At 37.9% G+C, this 23485-nt stretch overlaps 1 protein-coding gene across 1 annotated transcript; it reads right to left on the bottom strand.

Moving 5' to 3' along the window:
* Window positions 1-6073: 6073 nt before the first annotated feature.
* Window positions 6074-18620, bottom strand: LOC103509452 (V-type proton ATPase 116 kDa subunit a-like). The gene is made up of 10 exons (XM_026823777.1): window positions 18488-18620; window positions 15515-15723; window positions 14410-14510; window positions 11905-11982; window positions 11583-11717; window positions 10269-10366; window positions 8419-8756; window positions 8034-8128; window positions 7373-7459; window positions 6074-6388 (listed from the first exon to the last, which is right to left on the bottom strand). Exons 1-10 carry the CDS (start codon window positions 18571-18573, stop codon window positions 6074-6076), a joined length of 1542 nt encoding a protein of 513 aa, XP_026679578.1. The 5' UTR covers window positions 18574-18620.
* Window positions 18621-23485: the final 4865 nt, after the last annotated feature.

The raw sequence follows: 23485 nt of genomic DNA, 5'->3' as shown, positions 1-23485 counted from the left end.
TCGGAACAAAAAAACTTCAGAAATTAAAAAAAAAAAAAAAAAAAAAAAAACGGAAAACTCGAAATAAAACTCAAACCTCTGTTCGTTCGTTTAATTACAGACACCTACGGGATACGTACCTTTCTTTTCTTGAAGAACTCCTTAAGGCATCTCTTAAGCAGATCATTTCTTCTCTTGATCCTTCTCCTATTTCTCAGGATATTTCTCAGCTCCTCAATCAACGCAGCTCTCTCTTCTGAATCTTCATTATCCTGGATTTCAGGTTTATCTTCCCCTGGGAATAACCCGTTCATAGTGGGAAGATTTTCTGCCTTGGTAGCGTAGTGGTTAAGATACTCGCCTGGTAGTCAGAAGGACGTGGGGTCAATCCCAGCTGAGACGTGGAATTTTTTTGTTGATTTGAGAAGTTGATCGCAAAATAATAGAATTATGGGACAAAAATGAATACCGACGAAAAACTACTCTTGTATCTTGACTAGGAAATGTTTATATGAGATTATGAGAGCTTTTGCACGTACATTCCTATACGTACGTCTGTGACCTACATCTGAACAGGCTCCGAATTACAAGAAGGGAATCTTAGGGGAAAATCAGACTATAAACATGTAACCCTCAAATTCAGCCTGAAATCGAGCCTGGTATTCCATGGCTCTATGTTCCATCTCCGTTGTCTGCGTACAAAGTTGTTTATAGTGGTAACCATGACAACATACATCTGTTTCTTTTCCGACCCCTGCCAGCCTAGTTAGCTTGGTTGGTAGTGCGTCTGCCTTGTAAGCGCTAGGTCGCGGGTTCGATTCCCGCCCGGGGCGGATTTTATCCTGAACGGATAATGTTCGTTCTCGGAACGGCTGGCTATCTCGTATTCTGTTTTCCTTCTCTTTTCGATTTTGGGACGATAAGACCTTAGCAGTTAGTTCCCTCTATCAAAACCGCTTCAATTTTTTTTTCCAGGTGGTGGTTATGAACAGGGTTAGGCTAGGCTTGCGAGCGCTAGTTCTTTTTATCCTCCCCAAGAGGTCTGATGGAGAGAGCTGTAACTGCTAAGGTCCTATGGTTCCGAAAGCGAAGAGAGAAGGAAGACAGGATAGGAGAAAACCAGACGTTCCGAGAACGAACCTTATCTGTTTAGGATGAAGTTCGCCCCGGGGCGGGAATCGAACCAGTGACCTAGGCTCAATGTGACTGAAAGACTCTGGGCTAGAGAATTGTATCCAAAAGGAAGAAAAAGAAAAGAAAAATACTTCATTTTTGGGTAGACATTAGCTGTTCGTGTTTCCGCTTGGTTTCCTTCATGATGAGGATGGGTTTGGCGAGTAACATCCACGGGATACAGGCCACGGCACAGATGACCAGGAATTTCTGTCAACAGAATAGAATAGAATAGAAAGAAATTAGAATAAAATAGGATGGAATTAGAATAGAATAAAAATAAAATGGAAATTTAAAAAAGGGTTGCAAGACTGTTTACTATCTGAAGTAAGAAGTAAGGGTAGTGTCAGCGCTGCCTGAAATTTGGATTTTTCCCAACTTTTTACATAGGAATCGACCATTTATTTATAATTTTTACCCATTTGCAACTGCTCCATTAGAATAGAATAAAAATAAAATAGAAATTTAAAAAAGGGTTGCAAGACTGTTTACTATCTGAAGTGAGAAGTAAGGGTAGCGTCAGCGCTAGGTCGCGGGTTTGATTTCCGGCCGGACCGGATTTTATCCTAAACAGGTAAGGTTCGTTCTCGGAACGGCTGGCTTTCTCCTAGCCTGTCTTCCTTCTCTTTTCGCTTCCGGGACGATACAGTAGCAGATACAGTTCCTTCTATCAAATATCTTAAACAATAAGAATAGAATACCGGAAAGTATTTGCAATCGAAATAAGTGTAGTTTTCTTGACTCTGGGAACGGAACCTTCTGCATGACAAGTAAGCGCATTGCCACTGGGTTAACCCTGTCCGAATCTACTACTGTCAGGGCTGAAAATTCCCCACCAGTCCCAAACTCACCTGCAAGACACCCTGTCCGATGAACATAAACTCGTCACATCCTTCATTAGGTGAGCCTGGTTTGAACAGAACCATGTTGATGAACGTAATAAGTACAGAGGGGGCACAACTAGTACCATAGGTAGTCTCTGTGTTGACGGCCGAGTATTTTACCCACTTGATAAACATTAGCAGGACCAGGTAGAAGAACAGGAACAGGAGGAAGATCACCTGAGAATAAACAAAACCGAACGAAAAATAGGTAGGTATGTTAATAAAGAAGGAAAAAAAAACATCGGACTGAGAAAAATTTTTCGGACTTGGAAAAGTTTCGACCAAAATACAATTATAAAAGAATACTTGGGTAATCGAAAATATACCCGATGTTTTTTCAATCACTACAAACACTACACGTAAAATTTTATATTTATCGGAAATAATTTATGAAAGATAAAAGTTATTTGAAGTAAAAATGGAATAAATAAGTAATAGATTAATTAAGTAACTCGTAGCTAAGATTTCAATTCTAATAATGCAAAGAATAGATAGTAATTCACAGTAGATATAAATTATTTTCTATAATGCAAAGAATAATCCATATTTCTTAAAAGTGAAATAACTCCAAAGTTTTTTTTTTTTCTTTTTAAAATTAAATACATTAGACGAATTTGTGCAAATTTAGACCAAAAGTACTACAATTTCTTAGAGAACTTCAAGAAAAAATTAATAATTCAAATGGCCAAGTATTTACTAACTGCTAGAAAAATAGACAAAAACCATGTTCTTCCTAAAGTTTGGTAGGTAATGAATGTAAAAAGGACAGAAACCATACAAAAACAACATCTAATAACAACAACGACAAGAAAAACAAGCTGAGATATTGGGGAAAATCCTACAATGCTGCAGTGAGCACCAAAGTTGTGACATAATAACACAAAGAAACTGCATTTACATTACACATAAATGTCAACTATTACTTACGTGCATGAGCCAAGCTAAGTGCCCACAGACGTAGATAGGACGCAGTGTGTGACACGCTGCCCAGTACATACTCAATGGTATGAATACCCTGGTGTATGAACATCTCTGATACATCTTCACTCTCATCGTGTTTAGCCGGTGCTGGCGCTACAGGGGCGGCATGTCCCGCCTCCAGGTCTCCATTCTCATGCTCATGGGTAGACATTAGCTGTTCGTGTTTGCGCTTGGTCTCCTTCATGATGAGGATGGGTTTGGCGAGTAACATCCACGGGATACAAGCCACGGCACAGATGACCAGGAATTTCTGTCAATAGCATTGAATAGAATAGAAAGAAATTAGAATAAAACAGGATGGAATAGATCAGTTGCGCTTACTTGGGTGATGTTTCGAAATCTTAGAGCAGGAAAAATGAGGACCAACGGAATTTTTCTTTGTCTTCTACGACTTCTAGATCCCGAGATAAATCGATTTAGAAAATACCGGTAAATTGTAACCTTGACGTCACGGCATACGCTCCCGTAGGCGATGACGTCACATCAAATGTCCCGAGCAAAGCTCCCTTGCAGGCAACAGGCAACGCATTAATGTGTTTGTGCGCAGTTCTTTCTGCTCCTCCGCTAGCGCGCTTGCATAGTGGCGCTACCTAACGGACGAAAAAAACAACTGCGTAAAGTCTGACGTCACACATATTTGAACTTTTTCATTAGAACGGAAAATAAAAATTGAATTTTCGACCTTTTACAGTTATTTTTTCGGAGTTTTAACCTGGTAGTCCCAGGAATTCTGCCACATCAATTGGTTTAAGCCATAGATCCAGAGGTGTGAGTTGTGTGGGCTTTGATGGACAATTGAAGAGGTAAATGGTGTCGTGTGGGCTCTCGTTACAGATGTTACTTTTATCTTCAATAAACACTTTACCTTTCCTTATTTCAGTAAACTTGGACAATGAAATCGTCGAGTGGACCAAGAACGGCCAGTACATATCTCAAAATCCGGCACCTAACATTCGAATTCTCAATGAGCGCCTGGAGTTTATTCCAGTCACGGAATACGATGCTGGAGAATACGCGTGTATCCTAAAGAACTCGGACAATGAAGTCAAGGCCATCTCGAAGAAATTCCTCCGAGTTAGAGGTGAGTTAAAAGAAGAAAATGAGGGATTGTTTGCTGATCTTATTGTTTTTTTCTTCTTCTTCTTCTTCTTCTTCTTCTTCTTCTTTTTCTTCTTCTTCTTCTTCTTCTTTTTCTTCTTCTTCTTCTTCTTCTTCTTTTTTTATGAGTGTTTCAGAGGATTATATCCAAACTCTGTGATAAACGAAGAAAATTTCAAAGGTAGAACATGATGGAGAGGCTTTGTTCATAGTTGACCCATTTGTGGAACGACTTAAAATTTGATGATGATGATTGATGAGTGTTTCACCGCCGTTTTTATTTCGTAGCAATGACACAGCTACTACAATAGACTCCTATCATGCCCATTCCGTAGTATGTCCCTCATCAGATGGGTGATAAGAGACACCATACTTCCCACTTAGGTGCTGTGTCAACACGAGAACACCAGAAAGCAATATTTACAAAGAGGTACACAAAACAAAATAACAAAATGATAAATTAACAAAAGAAAACGAAAATTGAATAAAGAAAGAAAGAAAAGAAAAAAAAAATATTGAAAAATTCTAACTCAGAGGCGGGATTAATGCCTAGGGCATTCTCTTCCATCCAACCCCGTTTATACGTTTTAAACCTCCGTTTTATACGTTTTAAACCTCCGTTGAATAGAAATCTTGGCTGGAGAAGGGTTAGAACAGAAATGGATTAGATATTAATGCTTTATTTGGTTAGACTAGACTGTCGAATTTGGACATGTAGTCCCTTTATCTCAACAGTTAAAATATTGCACTACTCATAAAGTACAATACGGTATAGGTAACAAACCAAATGGATAAAGAAAGGCTCTGTTACTCACCAATGTAAACGGAGTGTGTGAAGGAAAGCAGATAGACCCTCCATAAGTACCAGGATACCCACAGTGAGTACTGCCCAGAATGCGAAGATAGCCCACAGTACAACTCCTCCTATAGCCGACTCAAACTTGAGCCCATTCTGTAGAACCATGGACCAGAGGACCTCGGATAATTCTGAAACATTACACAAATTTCCCGTCAAACTCAGCTGTTGTAGCGGCTTCAGCTGTTGTAGCGGCTTCAGCTGTTGTAGCGGCTTCAGCTGTAGCCGAATGGTGATGGCAGAATAAAGGAAAGATATCTTTTGTATCTGCCATGCACCGGGGTGATGGTCTCTAGCCATGTTTAATTGACTCGTCCTGAACCGCAGTCAACCATCGTGAGGACTTGTGCTTATTCTTTAAAAGCAGAGAGAACCCTTTGAAATGCTGCCAGCTAGCTAGGCTGGTTAGGGTTAGCTGTTCTCCTCCCTGTTTATAGTCCCCCAGCTAGACACTAGTCTACTCTCTGTTTAACATCCCCAGACTTTAAGTCTCATATAAATGTCAACTATTAAGCTAGGATTATACTGTTTGCTCAGTGAGCAAATATTTGCTCAAATTTGTTTGGAAAAGTATAGAAAATAGTGTAATAACCTAAAAAATATTTGGCAAATATTTGCTCACTGTGTTTGCCCAAACAAATATTTGCCTAAGTGTAATATAGTCCCAAGTCAGCAAGTATAAAATGAAAATTTATTTGTTTCTACAGAGCAAACATGAGCAAATAACTGGCACTGGCAAGCATAGAGAGAAAATATTTGCCAAATATTTTTTAGATCATTACACTATTTTTTATACTTTTCCAAACAATTTGAGCATATATTTGCTCACTGAGCAAAGAGTGTAATCCTAGATTTTTTAGAAAATTAAAAAGAAAACAAAGAATTTTAAAACAGGCAAATATTTTCTTGATGCAAGAACTGCAAATGGTGTAAGTAATATAGTGGGAAACTTTTATTTTTGACGTGAGCAAATTTTTATTTTTCTCTATTTGCGCAAACATTTTCAAACACAATATTTGCTCACATGTAATACCCCTGCAAATAATTATTTATATTTCTGGTGCAAATATTTGCCCACTGAGCAAACAGTGTAATCCTAGCTTTACTTACGTGCATGAGCCAAGCTAAGTGCCCACAGACGTAGGTAGGACGCAGTGTGTGACACGCTGCCCAGTACATACTCAATGGTATGAATACCCTGGTGTATGAACATCTCTGATACATCTTCACTCTCATCGTGTTTAGCCGGTGCTGGCGCTACAGGGGCGGCATGTCCCGCCTCCAGGTCTCCATTCTCATGCTCATGGGTAGACATTAGCTGTTCGTGTTTGCGCTTGGTCTCCTTCATGATGAGGATGGGTTTGGCGAGTAACATCCACGGGATACAAGCCACGGCACAGATGACCAGGAATTTCTGTCAATAGCATTGAATAGAATAGAAAGAAATTAGAATAAAACAGGATGGAATAGATCAGTTGCGCTTACTTGGGTGATGTTTCGAAATCTTAGAGCAGGAAAAATGAGGACCAACGGAATTTTTCTTTGTCTTCTACGACTTCTAGATCCCGAGATAAATCGATTTAGAAAATACCGGTAAATTGTAACCTTGACGTCACGGCATACGCTCCCGTAGGCGATGACGTCACATCAAATGTCCCGAGCAAAGCTCCCTTGCAGGCAACAGGCAACGCATTAATGTGTTTGTGCGCAGTTCTTTCTGCTCCTCCGCTAGCGCGCTTGCATAGTGGCGCTACCTAACGGACGAAAAAAACAACTGCGTAAAGTCTGACGTCACACATATTTGAACTTTTTCATTAGAACGGAAAATAAAAATTGAATTTTCGACCTTTTACAGTTATTTTTTCGGAGTTTTAACCTGAAATTTGGATTTTTCCCAACTTTTTACATAGGAATCGACCATTTATTTATAATTTTTACCCATTTGCAACTGCTCCATTAATCGATATATCTTGTACATAAAGAAAGCAAAGAATATATATAGATAGATAGATAGATAGATAGATAGATAGATATCTGAAGTGAGAAGTAAGGTAGGCGTCAGCGCTAGGTCGCGGGTTTTGATTTCCGGCCGGACCGGGATTTTATCGCCTAAACAGGTAAGTTCGTTCTCGGAACGGCTGGCTTTCTCCTAGCCTGCTCTTCCTTCTCTTTTCGCTTCCGCGACATACAGTAGCAGATACAGTTCCTTCTATCAAATATCTTAAACAAATAAGAATAGAATTCGAAAGTATTTGCAATCGAAATAAGTGTAGTTTTCTTGACTCTGGAAAGCGGAACCTTCTGCATGAACAAGTAAGCGCATTGCCCCACTGCCGGTTAACCCCTGCCGAATCTACTACTGTCAGGGCTGAAAATTCCCACAGTCCAAACTCACCTGGCCCAAGACACCCTGTCCTATGAACAGTAAACTCGTCACATCCTTCATTAGCGTGAGTCCTGCGTTCGAACAGAACCATGTGATGAACGGCTAATAAGTACAGAGGGGGCACAAACTAGTACCATAGGTAGTCTCTGTGTTGACGGCCGAGTATTTTACCACTTGAAAAAAAGGTATTTTAAAAAAAAAAAAAAAAAAAAAAAAAAAAAAAAAACATGGGACTGAGAAAAAATTTTCGGACTTGGAAAAGTTTCGACCAAAATATAATTATAAAAGAATACTTAGGTTATCAAAAATAAATATGCTAACATAAAAAGGGGTCACGACTCTTTTTGGAAAATAGAATAGAATATATTTTTTATAAAACCCGAATATTAAAATTTTTGACCAACTGATCCCAAGGGCAAGATAAAAATAAGGAAAGTAAAAAACCAATGTGTTCATATGATGTGTCTAGAGTTCTAGACCTATTTCAAAAATAAATATGCTAAAATAAAAAGGGGTCACGACTCCTTTTGGAAAATAGAAAAGAATATATTTTTTTTAAAAACCCGAATATTAAAATTTTTGACCAACTGATCCCAAGGGCAAGATAAAAATAAGGAAAGTAAAAAACCTATGTGTTCATATGATGTGTCTAGACCCCGATATAAATAAAACTTACCTGAGGAATAAACTCGGTGATTATGTTCAGGCGACGTTTGAAGTAAGTGTTGTTGAAGAACGAGAGAGACACTCCGAACAACATGTGAATCACACCTGAGAATAAACAAGTCAACAACAATAATAAAATAAACTTCATTTGTATTTAAATAAATGTCTTTAATAAATAAAAACAATTTTTTAGAGGGATTTTAGACTAAGGGCCATTCATGAATAAAATACTGGCCTTGACGATGCACTGAAGCATTACTTTCAAACATCTGATTGGCCAAAAATGACTTCAGTGTTCAGTCTGATGACTTGAAAACAAGATTTTTTGTTCATAAAAAAAGGTGTTCGATTTTCTTCCGAGTATTTTGATGTAAAATATGGAGTTATGTACTCACCAATAATAATGGAAATCTTCATCTTGTACGTATTAAGGAAGACGATCTTATTTTCGGACAGTTGCCATATCGGGTCCAGACCGAAAGGGTAGGGGTACTGAATATAGTCGTCCTTAGGGTCCATCTGCAGATCCTTGTTAGAGGCCAGAGTAGACGAGTTATAGTTATTCTTCCAGTTCGAACCGAATAGGTTGAGAGACTTGGAGAATACATCGTTATAGATGAGACCCGTGTACATGGAGAACAAACCCATGAGTAGAATGATGTAGCGACCGCCGAAGAAAATCTTCCAGATCTGAAAAGAAAAAGGGAAGATTTTACAGACCGCTTTTAGAAACCTTGAAAAAAGTTAGGAATTAATGTTTGTCACAAATGTCCTAAATAGAAATCTTCGTGGCTGAGTGTGTAGAAAACGAGGCTTGTACACCGGAGCTCTGGGGTTCGATTGAATTGGATATTTATGTGTGTTTAAGTCTGTAGCGACCAGTGGCGGTATTACAAGAGTCAAATGATCATTTATGAGTGTAGAGTCGACAGATTTCAAGGAGGCTTAGTCATACAGTGATATAAACAAAAATTAGGAAAAAGCTATCTTAGCTTCACCACGAGTAATTCAAGATGAAACCAGAAACTTTTTACCAGTGGTATCCAGTCAGAATAGACAATGAAGCTTTTAACTAACCAGTTCTATTTGTTTACCAATAAACTAAAGGGTGTCCCAATAGGAACGCCCTAATTTGTTATTTCATTCTCAGCCTACCCCATGCTTTAATTTGTTTGAATTTGACGCCAGGTTGTTCCTTAATGTATGCCATTTAATCATGGCTAGGTACATGAACCAGCAACTTTTACTAATGGTCTAAACGTATCATCGAAAATTTGAGTGATTAGTGGAAATTTCAAAACCTCTTGGGTCCAAAAAATCTTTTGTGCGATTAAGCTCATTTTTAGCATGCTGGATTTGTCAATGAGCAAAATATGCGCTATAGGTGAACTGAAAATACACATGTGATTCATGAGAAATCACTACATTCACATAAACTGCCCATTTGGTGTGGTTTGTGTGATATGTATGGAAAAATGGTGGAAAACTGGGTCCAACGAATGGGCTCCTGCAAGTTATCACTTGGGGACATATGACTGTTATTGAATTCCATAAATAATGGCAAAGTGTGTACTTTCCATAGAAATATTACTTTTTTTGATACTCCAAATAACCTGCGTTTTATTAGCATTTCAAATGTGGGCGTTCTTAATGGAACACCCTTTATAAAAATGTGAGACCTTGTTTAGACTGCAGGGGTAAAGGGGCTTTTCAGTCCTATTCTATCAGGATAAGCAAGGTGTATTCTATTCTATTCTATTCAGGCTTAAAGGGCTAATCTTAATTCAAAGTTCAACAACAAAATTCAATGGAACAAGTTTTTTGTTAAATTATTTTTAGTACCTACACAACACACACTATTTTTAGTACCTAAACCAGATTAAAAAGAAAGATTTTTTGAAGACAAAAATGCAAGTGTTTTTCTTTTCAGTCCAAAATCTTTCTTTCCACAGTAGTTTCAGATGATTAATTCACACGGTTAAAAACTTAAAATCTAAATTGTGGCCCCGGGCAGTACACAACCTAGTCTGATTGGCTGGACAAAAGTGAAAAGCGTCTTTTTACCAGTGGTATCTAGTCAGAATAGACAATGAAGCTTTTAACTAACCAGTTCTATTTGTTCACCAATAAACTATTTATAAAAATGTGAGACCTTGTTTAGACTGCAGGGGTAAAGGGACTTTTCAGTCCTATTCTATCAGGATAAGCAAGGTGTATTCTATTCTATTCTATAGATTCTACATACCCAAGTTGTACAGGTCCAGCGTTGTTCTGTCTAGCAATAGAATCATCGCTGATCAGAGCACGAGTCATCGATTCAGTAGAAGTCAACCCACCTTCCTGCTATTTTTACACACATTTCAGTCCGATTAAAGCCATTTGGTGCAATTTAATGCCAGATGGGACGATTCAATTCCAGTTAAAGCAAGATTTGATTCGATTTAAGTCCATTTAGAGCAATGTGTGTCCATTTGAAGCGAGATTTGATGACATTCAAAGCAATGTGTATCCATTTGAAGCGAGATTTGATGACATTCAAAGCGATTTGTATCCATTTGGGACGCCACAAGGTTCCATCCAAAGCGATTTGTATCCAATGAGAGCAAATTGATTCCATTTTGACCACAATTCGTATCCATTTGAAGCATTTTGCGTCCATTTAGAGGTGATTTATTTTGAGCCCATTTAGTAGTTTTTACAGGAGCAGGTTGATATTTAGTCACACGTCAGGCGCCATTTAATTAGAACCAGGAGGTGGGGAGGGGGGGTAAAACAAAAGAGAAAAACCAAAACAACGCAAATGAAAAACGAGGAAAAAATCAAAAGGCGAGCAAGAAAAAGGGTTAGAAAAAAATTGATGTTTTTTTTTTCTTTTTTTAGGATATCCGTATTCTGTTAGGATTTTTGTGTTTTCTATGAAGGATTTTTGTACCCGATTGTTCACATTAAAACCAATAATGTTTTTTTTAAAGGCTAATCAAGTTTCAAGATTTTTTCCCCCTCTCAAAATTGAAGATTTAAATCAAATTTCAAGATCTCTTGAAAATTAAAAAAAACCTTGGGTTTACAAAGTTTCTGTGTACAAAGGCTTCTTAAAAGCCCCCATATTTGTGTGGCTCAAATTCCCAAGTTACGATGTTTTTTTTCTGTATTTTAAATCCTTGTTGGAACAGTAGTGGAAAAAATAAAACCATGCAGAAATTAAAAAGGAAGAGTTCCTCCAGGAGAACCCTGTCAGTTACGAGCGAAAGAAAGCCATAAAAAAGGGAATTTCGATTGATGAACACTTTTCATAAATCTTGTTCCTAAGATACATTTGAAGTTTTATTACTTGATAAAGTTGGTAAGTATGTAATTAGATAGGTACTTCTAAAAGAACAAAATTTCTTTTTTTTCCCCCCCCATTAAATTCTTTATATCTCGAGAATCCCTATATCGATTATTTTCAAAATCGGGATGTACCTACATAGGTATATTTGGATTTTTTTTTCTTTTTTTTTCCCCCAAAGCTTGTTTTCAGATCAAAACTTAGAACTGAAAATGAACTAGAAGAACTTACGGTTCCACGGCGCAGAGCAAGTTGAATAGCGTCAATATCCAACACAGGTACCCAACATTCAGCAATCAGACACTTCTGGGTTACGTCCAAATTGAAGAAGTTCAGAGTATGATAGATAGCCTTGATCTTACGAACCTGTCAGACAAATAAACGAAATTATTGGTTGAGTTCTACATCACAAAAAGAGCCCCAACAAAAGGCCTCAATGACCCGGAATCTTCACCAGAGGCCCGAGTGGCTTAAAATTTAATGAGAAAAGTCCCTTGATGTCTCTAATTTATTTTGCAAAAATTTCAATAAAATCGGACAGACCGTTCGCGACTTTGATGATGGATTTCTTCTGGGTTACGTCCAAATTGAAGAAGTTCAGAGTATGATAGATAGCCTTGATCTTACGAACCTGTCAGACAAATAAACGAAATTATTCGTTGAGTTCTACATCACAAAAAGAGCCCAACAAAAGGCCTCAATGACCCAGAATCTTCACCAGAGGCCCGAGTGGCTTAAAATTTAATGAGAAAAGTCCCTTGATGTCTCTAACATTTTTTTCAAAAATTTCAATTAAATCGGACAGACTGTTCAAGGCCTCAATGACCCAGAATCTTCACCAGAGGCCCGAGTGGCTTAAAATTTAATGAGAAAAGTCCCTTGATGTCTCTAACATTTTTTGCAAAAATTTCAATAAAATCGGACAGACCGTTCGAGACTTTGATGATGGATTTCACCAACGAATTAATGATTAACTTTGCTAAAAAAAGCCTAATGATAAAACTCCTGGCGGAAAATAACAGGAAAATCAGGATAGCAAAGGAACATTGTGATTCAAGGAAATAAAGGAATACATTTGGAATAAAAGGACTAACATGCTCAGAAACGTCCTAATTATTAAAATAAGCGAGGGTAATGGGCTAACGCAGAATATTTATGCAAATACCTAAATGTCCATTTTATTTTTTATGTCTTTAATAGAAGGAAATATGCTTGGCCTACAGTTTGAAGCTGAAGCTAAAAGCTGAGTGGTTTGGACTAAACTTAAGATTCACAATACATGCACATTAGGTTGAAGTGTTACCACCCTCATTTTCCAAGCCCCAAGAACTTGGCAAAATAAATGATGGAGAAGATAACTCCTGGCGGAAAATAACAGGAAAATCAGGATAGCAAAGGAACATTGTGATTCAAGAAAATCAAGGAATACATTTAGAATGAAAGGGTTAAACATGCTCAGAAACATCCTAATTATTAAAATGAAGCGAGGGTAATGGGCTAACGTAGAATATTTATGCAAATACCTAAATGTCCATTTTATTATGTCTTTAATAGAAGGAAATATGCTTGGCCTATAGTTTGAAGCTGAAGCTAAAAGCTGAGTGGTTTGGACTAAACTTAAGATTCACATGCACACTAGGTTGAAGTGTTACCACCCTCATTTTCCAAGCTCCAGGAACTTGGCAAAATAAATGATAGAGAAGACTAAAAGCTGAGTGGTTTGGACTAAACTTAAGATTCACAATACATGCACATTAGGTTGAAGTGTTACCACCCTCATTTTCCAAGCCCCAGGAACTTGGCAAAATAAATGATAGAGAAGATGAAAGTTTCAGCAATTCAGAATTCTATACTCAAAAACCTTCATGCAGACAGACACAGAAGCCCAGTGAACCAAGCTACATAACGTCGGCAAATAACTGTGTATATATAGTAAGTAAAATAAATTATTAGAAATAGGTGAAAAGGGTATCGAATTTGAAGCCTAGTAATATCTATTCCAAACAAATGGTTAAAAAAAAGATCAAAGCTTTCATTTTGAGCGCTCAGACGTCAGACAAAAAAAGCCACCCAAAAAATCTCTTTGACTGTGTAAAAAATGAAAGATGTTTACATGAAAAATAATTTAAAAAACGCCATGCACAGAAAATTCTAATTAAAACTCACTCTAAACTTTGCAAGTTTACACTCGGGAGAGAAAAAAAAAAGGTAAAACTTGAAATATATAGGTTGTTCAAGACTTTGTAGACACACGGTAAAAATTTCCCAAAGGTTTTGAAAATACAGGGGGTGCAAGAAATACTGTTTGGACAAATAACACCAAGTACACCACGTTTCCCAAATTCATACAAAGGCAAAACGGGAAATCTCCAAACCTCCCAAAGTGGCGTAGCGGTCGAAACGTTCGCGTGGTAAACAGGAGGGTGTGGGTTCAATTCCAGCTAAGACATGGAATTTTATCATTATTTATTACTGACAAATAACACCAAGTACACCACGTTTCCCAAATTCATACAAAGGCAAAACGGGAAATCTCCAAACCTCCCAAAGTGGCGTAGCGGTCAAAACGTTCGCGTGGTAAACAGGAGGGTGCTGGTTCAATTCCAGCTGAGACATGGAATTTTATCATTATTTATTACTACAAAGTACAAAGATATCCTGTATACAAAGAATTCCAAGCATTTACAAAAGACTTTTGTATGCCTTACAAAGTTATTCCTTCTTACAAAATCAACAACAAAGTTCGCCACAACCTCATTTTGAATTCAGCCTTGTTTTTTTCTTTAATTAAAATTAAATTTTAGACCTGGCACTTAATTAAGAAATTCCTACTCAAGCGGAAAAACTTTGAGCTAGGTTAGTTCTTCAAAAACAAAGGAAGAAGAATTAATATTAAATAATAATGATATTAATATTAAAGAATTACTTAGCATTAGTTTCATCTATTTTACGTGACATGTGAGACAGTCTTATGCTTATGTTATGAATATACGTAAAACCCTCGCATTCGTGTGTCTCCTTCACTTTTTGCTAGACTTATATCAATCTAGGCCCATGCCCAAGCCCCATAGTCATCATCTATACGTGTGGTGACACCCATGGACATTTCACGACGATCAGTAGGGGCTTCCGGACATGGGTACAGAGTAGCACGGAACCCTGGAGGAAGGGAAAGATTATTGAAATACGGAAATTGATTGCAAAGGAGGCACTTAGTAATGTTCTAGGTTAGTTCTTCAAAAACAAAGGAAGAAGAATTAATATTAAATAATAATAATGATATTAATATTAAAGAATTACTTAGCATTAGTTTCATCTATTTTACGTGACATCTGAGACAGTCTTATGCTTATGTTATGAATATACGTAAAACGCTCGCATTCGTGTGTCCCCTTCACTTTGTGCTAGACTTATATCGATCTAGGCAAAAGTCATCACCTAACATTACCTACAGTCCACGTCAACTGGGAAGTCCGATGGAAGCGCATTGAGGGGAACGCTGTTGCGGGGCCCACTCAGCCTCGTGAGGAAAATGAGTAGCTATGACTTAGAAATAAATGCGCATAGCGACCGGTGCCAGCATGGTAGGTAAACATTGGATTTTAGGATTATTGAGATATTGGAAAAATCCTACAATGCTGCAGTGAGCACCAAACTTGTAATATAATAACACAAAGAAACTGCATTTACAATGTTGTAATATTCACAAAAGATGTGAAAAAGCTCTGCTTTACCACAAAAAAATTGAGATAATTAGGTAATTGAACCCTGGAGGATGAATAACGTTAGGTAATTCGATTGTGGTGACGGAGAATGTCTGTTTTACTTTTTCATTTTGAGGCCTTCAAATTTTAAGCCAGAGTACAAAACAAACACCGCTGAAGGAACAGAGTAGTCAGTAGTCAGCCTAGTTATTATGTAGGGTAACACACCTGCCTTATAAGCACTGGTTAGCTGGTTCGATTCCCGTCAGGCTTGTTCTCGAAACGGCTGGTTTCTCCGATATTCACATCCTCTTCTCTTCGATTTCGGGACGATAAGACCTTAGCAGTTACAGTTCCCTCTATTAATCTATTTCATGCTTTAATTTGGATTTGAACCACAAACTTGCAAATCCGAAGTCCACTGTGCCAACCAGTACACCACAGGGGATAGTTTCTTACCTTCACAGATCTTCATGACCCTAGTCTTCAGCTGATCTCCTTGGAAGAAGATAATAAACACCGACTTGTACACAGGATCTCCCGAGTTAATGTCCTCCAGTGGTGTCTCAATCTCTGCCTGCCGCAGAAACACATTCCCGCGGCATGCACGCCATAGCATGCGTTCGAACGCGGGCATGCGTTCACGCAGCGCGACACCGGCTACAAACCTGTTGAAGTGAGGCACCCCCGGACCCCCCCAGGAGAGAGGGGGGGAGGACCTAGTTAGTATTTGATGAAGGGCAAACTTTCTGGGGTGTGTTCTTAACATGTAGTCAGACACTATGGCAAAGTGCCAGAGATTGTGATCACGTCAATATTCTAGGACCATAGTAGGTGACCATAATACAGAACATATCATAAAAGGACAGAAGGAACATAGGGGGCACAAGCGTGTATTATCTGTAGAAGAAATACCTGGTAAACACATGTGTTCATATGATGTAAGACTTGCTTACTTAGCACACTATTAATAGCTCACTGCAACTGTAAAACATTTTTTTTCTCCTAAGAATGCAAGAGGCCAAGTAAATTATAAAACCTCTCGTACGCAAAAAGCCCAATCTGAAGGAAATTATATGTACAACCAGATAAAAAGAAGGAAAGCAATATTGGGTGTAAAAACTCCGAAATAACCATGCGGGCCACACTTTCAAAGTTAAACTTATGTGGATTAAACTCATAGGATTAATCAAAGGCTTAAAGGGCTAATCTTAATTCAAAGTTCAACAACAAAATTCAACGGAACAAGTTTTTTTTGTTAAATTATTTTTAGTACCTACACATTCTCCTAAGAATGCAAGAGGCCAAGTAAATTATAAAACCTCTCGTACGCAAAAAGCCCAATCTGAAGGAAATTATACAACCAGATAATAAGGAAAGGAAAGCAATATTGGGTGTAAAAACTCCGAAATAACCATGCGGGCCACACTTTCAAAGTTTTAAACTCAAATTAAACTCATAGGATTAATCAAAGGCTTAAAGGGCTAATCTTAATTCAAAGTTCAACAACAAAATTCAATGGAACAAGTTTTTTGTTAAATTATTTTTAGTACCTACACACACTAACTTGGTAAACCAGATTAAAAAGAAAGATTTTTGGAAGACAAAAATGCAAGTGTTTTTCTTTTCAGTCCAAAATCTTTCTTTCCAAAGTAGTTTCAGATGATTAATTCACGCGGTTAAAAACTTAAAATCTAAATTGTGGCCCCGGGCAGTACACAACCTAGTCTGATTGGCTGGACAAAAGTGAAAACCAGAAACTTTTTACCAGTGGTATCCAGTCAGAATAGACAATGAAGCTTTTAACTAACCAGTTCTATTTGTTTACCAATAAACTGCCTCGGTGGCGTAGTGGTCAAGACGCTCGCCTGGTAAACAGGTGGGCGTGGGTTCGATCCCAGCCGAGGTATGGAACTTTATCCTCATTTATTTGAGAATTTGACCACGTAATAATGGAGCTCTCGGGGTTAGGTGGTAGAGAACGCCTAAGGCGTTAACCTCGCCTAGTGGGTGCCTTCCACTCAAGAGTCTATCTTATCCTATAGCGATTCTAAAACAGGGTTTATACGCTTTTCCAGGGATGAAATTCCATGACTTTTCCAGAAAATTAGGGAGCGGAGATACTTAAAAATCAGTAAGATTACCCCTTCATTTAAATAAAACATGCAATATGCCGAACGTGAAGGAATATGAGGGGGAATGCGCCGCAGGCCGTTTTTCGGAAAAACTTGATATTTATTTTGAACATTTTTAATTTTTGACTGGGTAGCAAATTCCATGACTTTTCCAGGTTTTCTTTAAATTTTCACGATTTTCCATGACTTTTTGGCCGATTTTCAGATTCCACGACTTTTCCAGGTTTTCCAATTTTTTCAGGTCGCGTATAAACCCTGTAAAACCCTAACTATTGGTCACTGGCCAGGACTATAATCAGAGTTTAAACTTCAGTTTATCTATTGGATCGAACGATTTGATTGGTTGATTTCAAACTTTTCAGCCAATCAGATTGCTAAGTCCAATAATTAAACTTAAACTCACACTATATTCAGACCATAAGGGGGGGTAAATATGAGTCAAGTTACCCTTGTTTGGAACTTTCACTAAAGTAGCGTAAACAGGGGTAAGACCCGTCGCCTATTGGAAGCGTAGTCGTGCGACTTTTAACGAGCGCGTCATCGCCTGAAAAATCAAGACCGTCTGTAGAAGAGTTTAAACTTCAGTTTATCTATTGGATCGAACAATTTGATTGGTTGATTTCAAACTTTTCAGCCAATCAGATTGCTAAGTCCAATTATTAAACTTAAACTCACACTATATTCAGACCATAAGGGGGGTAAATATGAGAGTCAAGTTACCCTTGTTTGGAACTTTAACTAAAGTAGCGTAAACAGGGGTAAGACCCGTCGCATATTGGAAGCGTAGTCGTGCGACTTTTAACGAGCGCGTAGTCGCCTGAAAAATCAAGACCGTCTGTAGACTTTCTACCATGTTCACATAGGTTTGGTTGTTCAGGTGACTACGCGCTAAGATCCCGTTCCCACTTGTGTCGTGTGTAATGGGAACACTCTCATTTAAATTATATTAACTACAGGACATTCGGGAAAAATTGGGTGGAACTCAAAATAGGAACGGGCTCTGAATGTCGCCCGACTACGCTTCCAAGCTAGGACGGGCCTAAGATGGGAGAGAGAGACACATAGGTTTGGTTGTTCAGGTGACTATTACGCGCTACTAAGAGCCTGTCCCCACTTGTCCGGAAAAAAAATCGTGTCGTGTATAGTGGGAACACTCTCATTTAAATTATATTACCTACAGGACATTCGGGAAAAATTGGGTGGAACTCAAAATATGAACGGGCTCTAAATGTCGCCCGACTACGCTTCCAAGCTAGGACGGGCTTAAGATGGGAGAGAGAGAGAGGCAAAGAATTACCCTAGTTTCAACGTCTGTCCGCCCGCCCGCAATCCTTCCTCTCCCAACAAGGTGACCTGTTCATCCTCCCGTGACGGATCCGCCATCTGTTGTGACGACACATCGTGGTCAATCTTTTGTGTCGGTGGGTGTCAAAGGGTTAACAGGGAAGGGGAGGGAGGAGGGGAAGAGGTTGTGTTCGTGGGTGTGAAAGGGTTAAAGGTGGAAACAGGGAGAATGGGGGAATCGAGGGTGTGAAAGGGTTAAGTGTAGTGGACAAGGGAGGGATAGGTGAGAAGTTTGAAAAAGAAGGTTAAAATTATCAAAGAGATAAAAAAATTAAAAAGGAGCCCAAAAGGGATTGAAAAATAAGGAAAGGGAACCAAAAAGTGGGTAGAAAAAGGATTTTTTAGAAAAGAGTCCTACCCTTAAGTACAGGAGGACGAAGAAAAATATTTTGAATGGACGAGTAGAAAATAATAGGAAGAGTATGAACAAGGTTTCGATGCAAAATAATTTGAGGTGGGAATGTAGGCGGTAGGAAGGTATTTTATAAGAAAATAGATAAGATTGAAGGGTAGGTGTCCAAAATTAGTCGTAGGATGGAGTTTGTTGGTAAGAAAATAGATGGTAAGATGGAAGGACAGGCATTCAAGGTGGACAGGTTCGTGAACAATTGTATGGGAGTTACAGTAAGGTTTGACAGGATTGGTGTGAGTGGGAGTTGCAAAATGCAGGAAAACGGAGGTAGTAATGGATGGATTAATAAGAAATTGGATTGGTTTGGTAAGGGGACCAATTTGTGGACATTGCATTTTATACACAGGACAGTGTAATTTCACAGGAATAAGTATATATGAGTGAGTGTTTGTACGTGGGGTAATAAATAGGGTTTTTGTTGAATGAAAAGGTGATATTGTATACAATAATGTACAGAGTGGGGAGATGGGCATAGTCACAGACAAGACAAGACGGTGCACCCCACAACCACCAGCACCGAGTCAACAGCACACCAGGGTGCCCCCCAAACCAAAACGATAAACAGAAAACAAAACAGAAACAAATAAGATAGGGGAAAACAAGTGACAAGAGAAGAGAAAAATAAGAATAAAGAGATAAAAAAAAAAAATAAAAGAAGAAAGAAAAAAATATGTAAAGAAAGAAATGAAAGAAACAGAAAAAGAGTTAGGTAAGGGAATTGAAAATGAAAGGTAGAAAAAAGAAATATAAAGAAAGAAGAAATGGAAGTAAAGGAAGAAGGGATTTTTTACTTTTCCTTAAAATAATAATAATAAAATAAATAAATACAATCTTTAGGTATACGTAAATTTTCGGACTAATTTCCCCCGATTAAAAATTGCAAATGAATAAAAAACCAAATTTGACATTTAACGAACTTAACCCGCTAAACGACGTGTTGTCTCAAGATGCTTTTCAGACAGATTACCCAAAGGACGATAATAACAGCGCAAGACACCAAGACAGCTTTTGCAGCACGATTTTTTTGATCGTAACCCTTTGATAGGGTCTTTGATTAAAGATTTTGGCTTTGAATTACAAGGGAACGGGTATTATTACCGTTTGTTTCAGTACGCTTCCCTAATCCCTACTCAATAGGTAGCTATGAGTAGGGCCATATGACAAGTACATTATTATAATACAACAGGTAGGTATAGTCTGATAGTAAGAAGAGAAGAAAGAAATATTTGTGCAAAACAAGGGAAAAAAACGTGCGTTTTCAATTGACAGCGTTTGATTTATCAGCTCTCGATTATTATTTTCATGGATTTAACGTCATTGTGTGTGTAACTACTAAGGCAAAAACACGGACAAACAAAAGCTGTTTTGTCGCTTGAAACGGACCATCGAAAATTTGACCCGATTACATTACTTTCCTTCCTATAGGATAAGGAAAGTAAAAACTGGATAGCTCAACCCCATAAGGTAATAGAGCTACAAAAGGTGGATATTGAAAATGCACGTTCTCTCTACAAAGGGAGAAGAGAAAGAGAGAGAAGAAGAGAAAGAGAAGAAAAGTAGTTCATTATAAAAATTGAATTTTCGACCTTTTACAGTTATTTTTTCGGAGTTTTGACCTCAGATTTGGATTTTCCCAACTTTTTACATAAGAATCGACCATTTATTTAAAATTTTTACCCATTTGCAACTCCTCCATTAAAAGGGAACGGGTATTATTACCGTTTGTTTCAGTACGCTTCCCTAATCCCTACTCAATAGGGAGCTATGACCTATGAGTAGGTGCATATGACAAGTACATTATTATAGTACAATAGGTAGGTATAGTCTGATAGTTAGAAGAGAAGAAAGAGGTATTTGTGCCAAACTAGGGAAAAAAACGTGCGTTTTCAATTGACAGCGTTTGATTTATCAGCTCTCGATGATTATTTTAATAGATTTAACGTCATTGTATGTGCAACTACTAAGGCAAAAAGACGGACAAACAAAAGCTGTTTTGTCGCTTGAAACGGACCATCGAAAATTTGACTCGATTACATTACTTTCCTTCCTATAGGATAACGAAAGTAAAAACTGGATAGCTCATCTCCAAAAGGGAATAGAGCTACAAAAGGTAGCTATTGAAAATGCACGTTCTCTTTACAAAGGGAAGGGAAGAGAAGAGAAAGAGAGAGAAGAAGAGAAAGAGAAGAAAAGTAGGAGAACAGTAATGATAGAAACGATAATTACAAATGGCTCGTTTCCTTATTTTTGGCGCTTAAATAAAAAAATGCCGATTTTTGGTACGAAGACGGTGAGTAGGTGTTTTACCTTAATACTAATACTAATACTAATCTCTTTTCTTTTGATTTCTATTTTTTGTAATTATTTAGAAGGCACAACAATGAAAAAGAAAGCTCTTTGTGTTTAACCTATCCCTGTAATAACATTGGTCACAGCTCATTTCTGACAGCTCCTTTTTGTAGGAATTGTTTATTGTTGTGACTATTGTACCCTATTTTTTACCAAGCAATATTATAGGCAACATTTTAGCACCTTCAGGACTAAACCATCAAACTTGCCTCTAAATCAATCATTTCTCTCGGTTGAGGAGCCTCTGGACTTTCCCCAACATCCATCATTGGAATTCCATCTTTCTTGATCTCCTTCTCCAAGTAGCGTAACTTCCGTTCCATTTCATCACACCTACGCACTTCATTGACAAATTTACGTTGGAATGCATTGACATCTGGATTCAACTGAAAAGGGGGGAACAAAAGGTGTTATAGTTAGGCTGTCAAAAATAGTTTCAGGTATCTACCTATTTTTAGAAACACACTTCCGTTCCATTTCATCACACCTACGCACTTCATTGACAAATTTACGTTGGAATGCATTGACATCTGGATTCAACTGAAAAGGGGGAAATAAAAGGTGTTATAGTTAGGCTGTCAAAAATAGTTTCAGGTATCTACCTGTTTTTAGAAACATTCACCCACAAAAACCTACACAAGTTGTGATAGAAATCAAGAAGTTACAAGGCACCAATTTTGGTAAAACTAGGGTGTGAAACCCAAGTCATCAATGTAGTTTACATAAGATGTTACCCTTGGGTTCAAAAATATTTGAATGAAAAATTGTCAAAGTGTCCTATGAGGTAGGTAGTTATCTGAATATTTTGTATCCAAAATGTCATTATTCTCTTTCCAATAAGTTACCAATCTGGACCATAGAAATCAAGAAGTTACAAGGCACCAATTTTGGTAAAACTAGGGTGTGAAACCCAAGTCATCAATGTAGTTTACATAAGATGTTACTGTTGTGTATGATGGTGGTTTCGAACCAGTGTATTTCGGTTTTCCAATATCCAATATTGGCTAGAGTGAATTGATTCAATCCTCAGTCTTGATTTTCACTCTGGTGAGTCTACACAAAATAAATTCGTTCCAATGTTCTATTTTCAAAGTGATCTTTTCTTACTACATTAGAACTCCAACTCAACATGGTGTCAGAAGTGAAAGCTTTACCTCCTCTGCTTGTCAATGGGGATGGAGATGCGGCGGATGCTTGGAAGCTATGGTTGCAACGGTTTACAATATTTTTACGAGCAAACGGCCATGATAACACCGCGCCGGAAAAGCAGGTAGCTATGTTCCTTCATCTGATAGGAGAGGAGTGTCTGCATATCTTCAATTCTTTTGGCTTAAATGATAAGCTAGACAATAAGTCTTTGCAGTTAGAAGAAGTCATTTCCAAGTTCACTGATCATTTCGTTCCGAAAAAGAATCTAACTTATGTTAGACATAAGTTCTTTACAAGAGATCAACAGGAGGGTGAATCCGTTGAGAATTATGTAGCTGTGCTGAACAAAATGTCCTATGATTGCGAGTTTGAGAAGTTAAGAGAAGATTTGGTGAAAGATATATTGATTGAAGCTAGACAATAAGTCTTTGCAGTTAGAAGAAGTCATTTCCAAGCTCACTGATCATTTTGTTCCGAAAAAGAATCTAACTTATGTTAGACATAAGTTCTTTACAAGAGATCAACAGGAGGGTGAATCCGTTGAGAATTATGTAGCTGTGCTGAACAAAATGTCCTATGATTGCGAGTTTGAGAAGTTAAGAGAAGATTTGGTGAAAGATATATTGATTGAAGCTAGACAATAAGTCTTTGCAGTTAGAAGAAGTCATTTCCAAGCTCACTGATCATTTTGTTCCGAAAAAGAATCTAACTTATGTTAGACATAAGTTCTTTACAAGAGATCAACAGGAGGGTGAGTCCGTTGAGAATTATGTAGCTGTGCTGAACAAAATGTCCTATGATTGCGAGTTTGAGAAGTTAAGAGAAGATTTGGTGAAAGATATATTGATTGAAGCTAGACAATAAGTCTTTGAGAAGGAAAAGGAAGAGGAGGTGAAACAGGAGAATAGAGAGAAGGAAAAGGAAGAGGAGGAGAGAAAAGTCTCCAAAAATAAGTAGCCTTTGGGAAATCATCTACAAGGCCATTACATGTATTCATGATAATTGAAACAGATGAACTTTTGGACACATGAACAGGTGACG

Source organism: Diaphorina citri, unplaced genomic scaffold (assembly GCF_000475195.1).
Source record: "Diaphorina citri unplaced genomic scaffold, Diaci psyllid genome assembly version 1.1 scaffold499, whole genome shotgun sequence".
Lineage (NCBI taxonomy): Eukaryota > Metazoa > Arthropoda > Insecta > Hemiptera > Psyllidae > Diaphorina > Diaphorina citri.
The sequence above is the reverse complement of the archived record's forward strand: the minus strand, read 5'-3'. Positions and strand labels throughout refer to the sequence as shown.

Bases quoted from the DNA above. Each gene is read 5' to 3' on its own strand.
- LOC103509452 (XM_026823777.1), bottom strand. From the start codon at position 18,573: ATGGCGGATCCGTCACGGGAGGATGAACAGGTCACCTTGTTGGGAGAG. The intron at 10,367-11,582 runs GTAAGTTCTTCT...GTGTAAAAATAG, and splicing joins TTGCTCTGCGCCGTGGAACC to CAGGAAGGTGGGTTGACTTC. The intron at 8,129-8,418 runs GTGAGTACATAA...GTTTATTCTCAG, and splicing joins GAAGATTTCCATTATTATTG to GTGTGATTCACATGTTGTTC.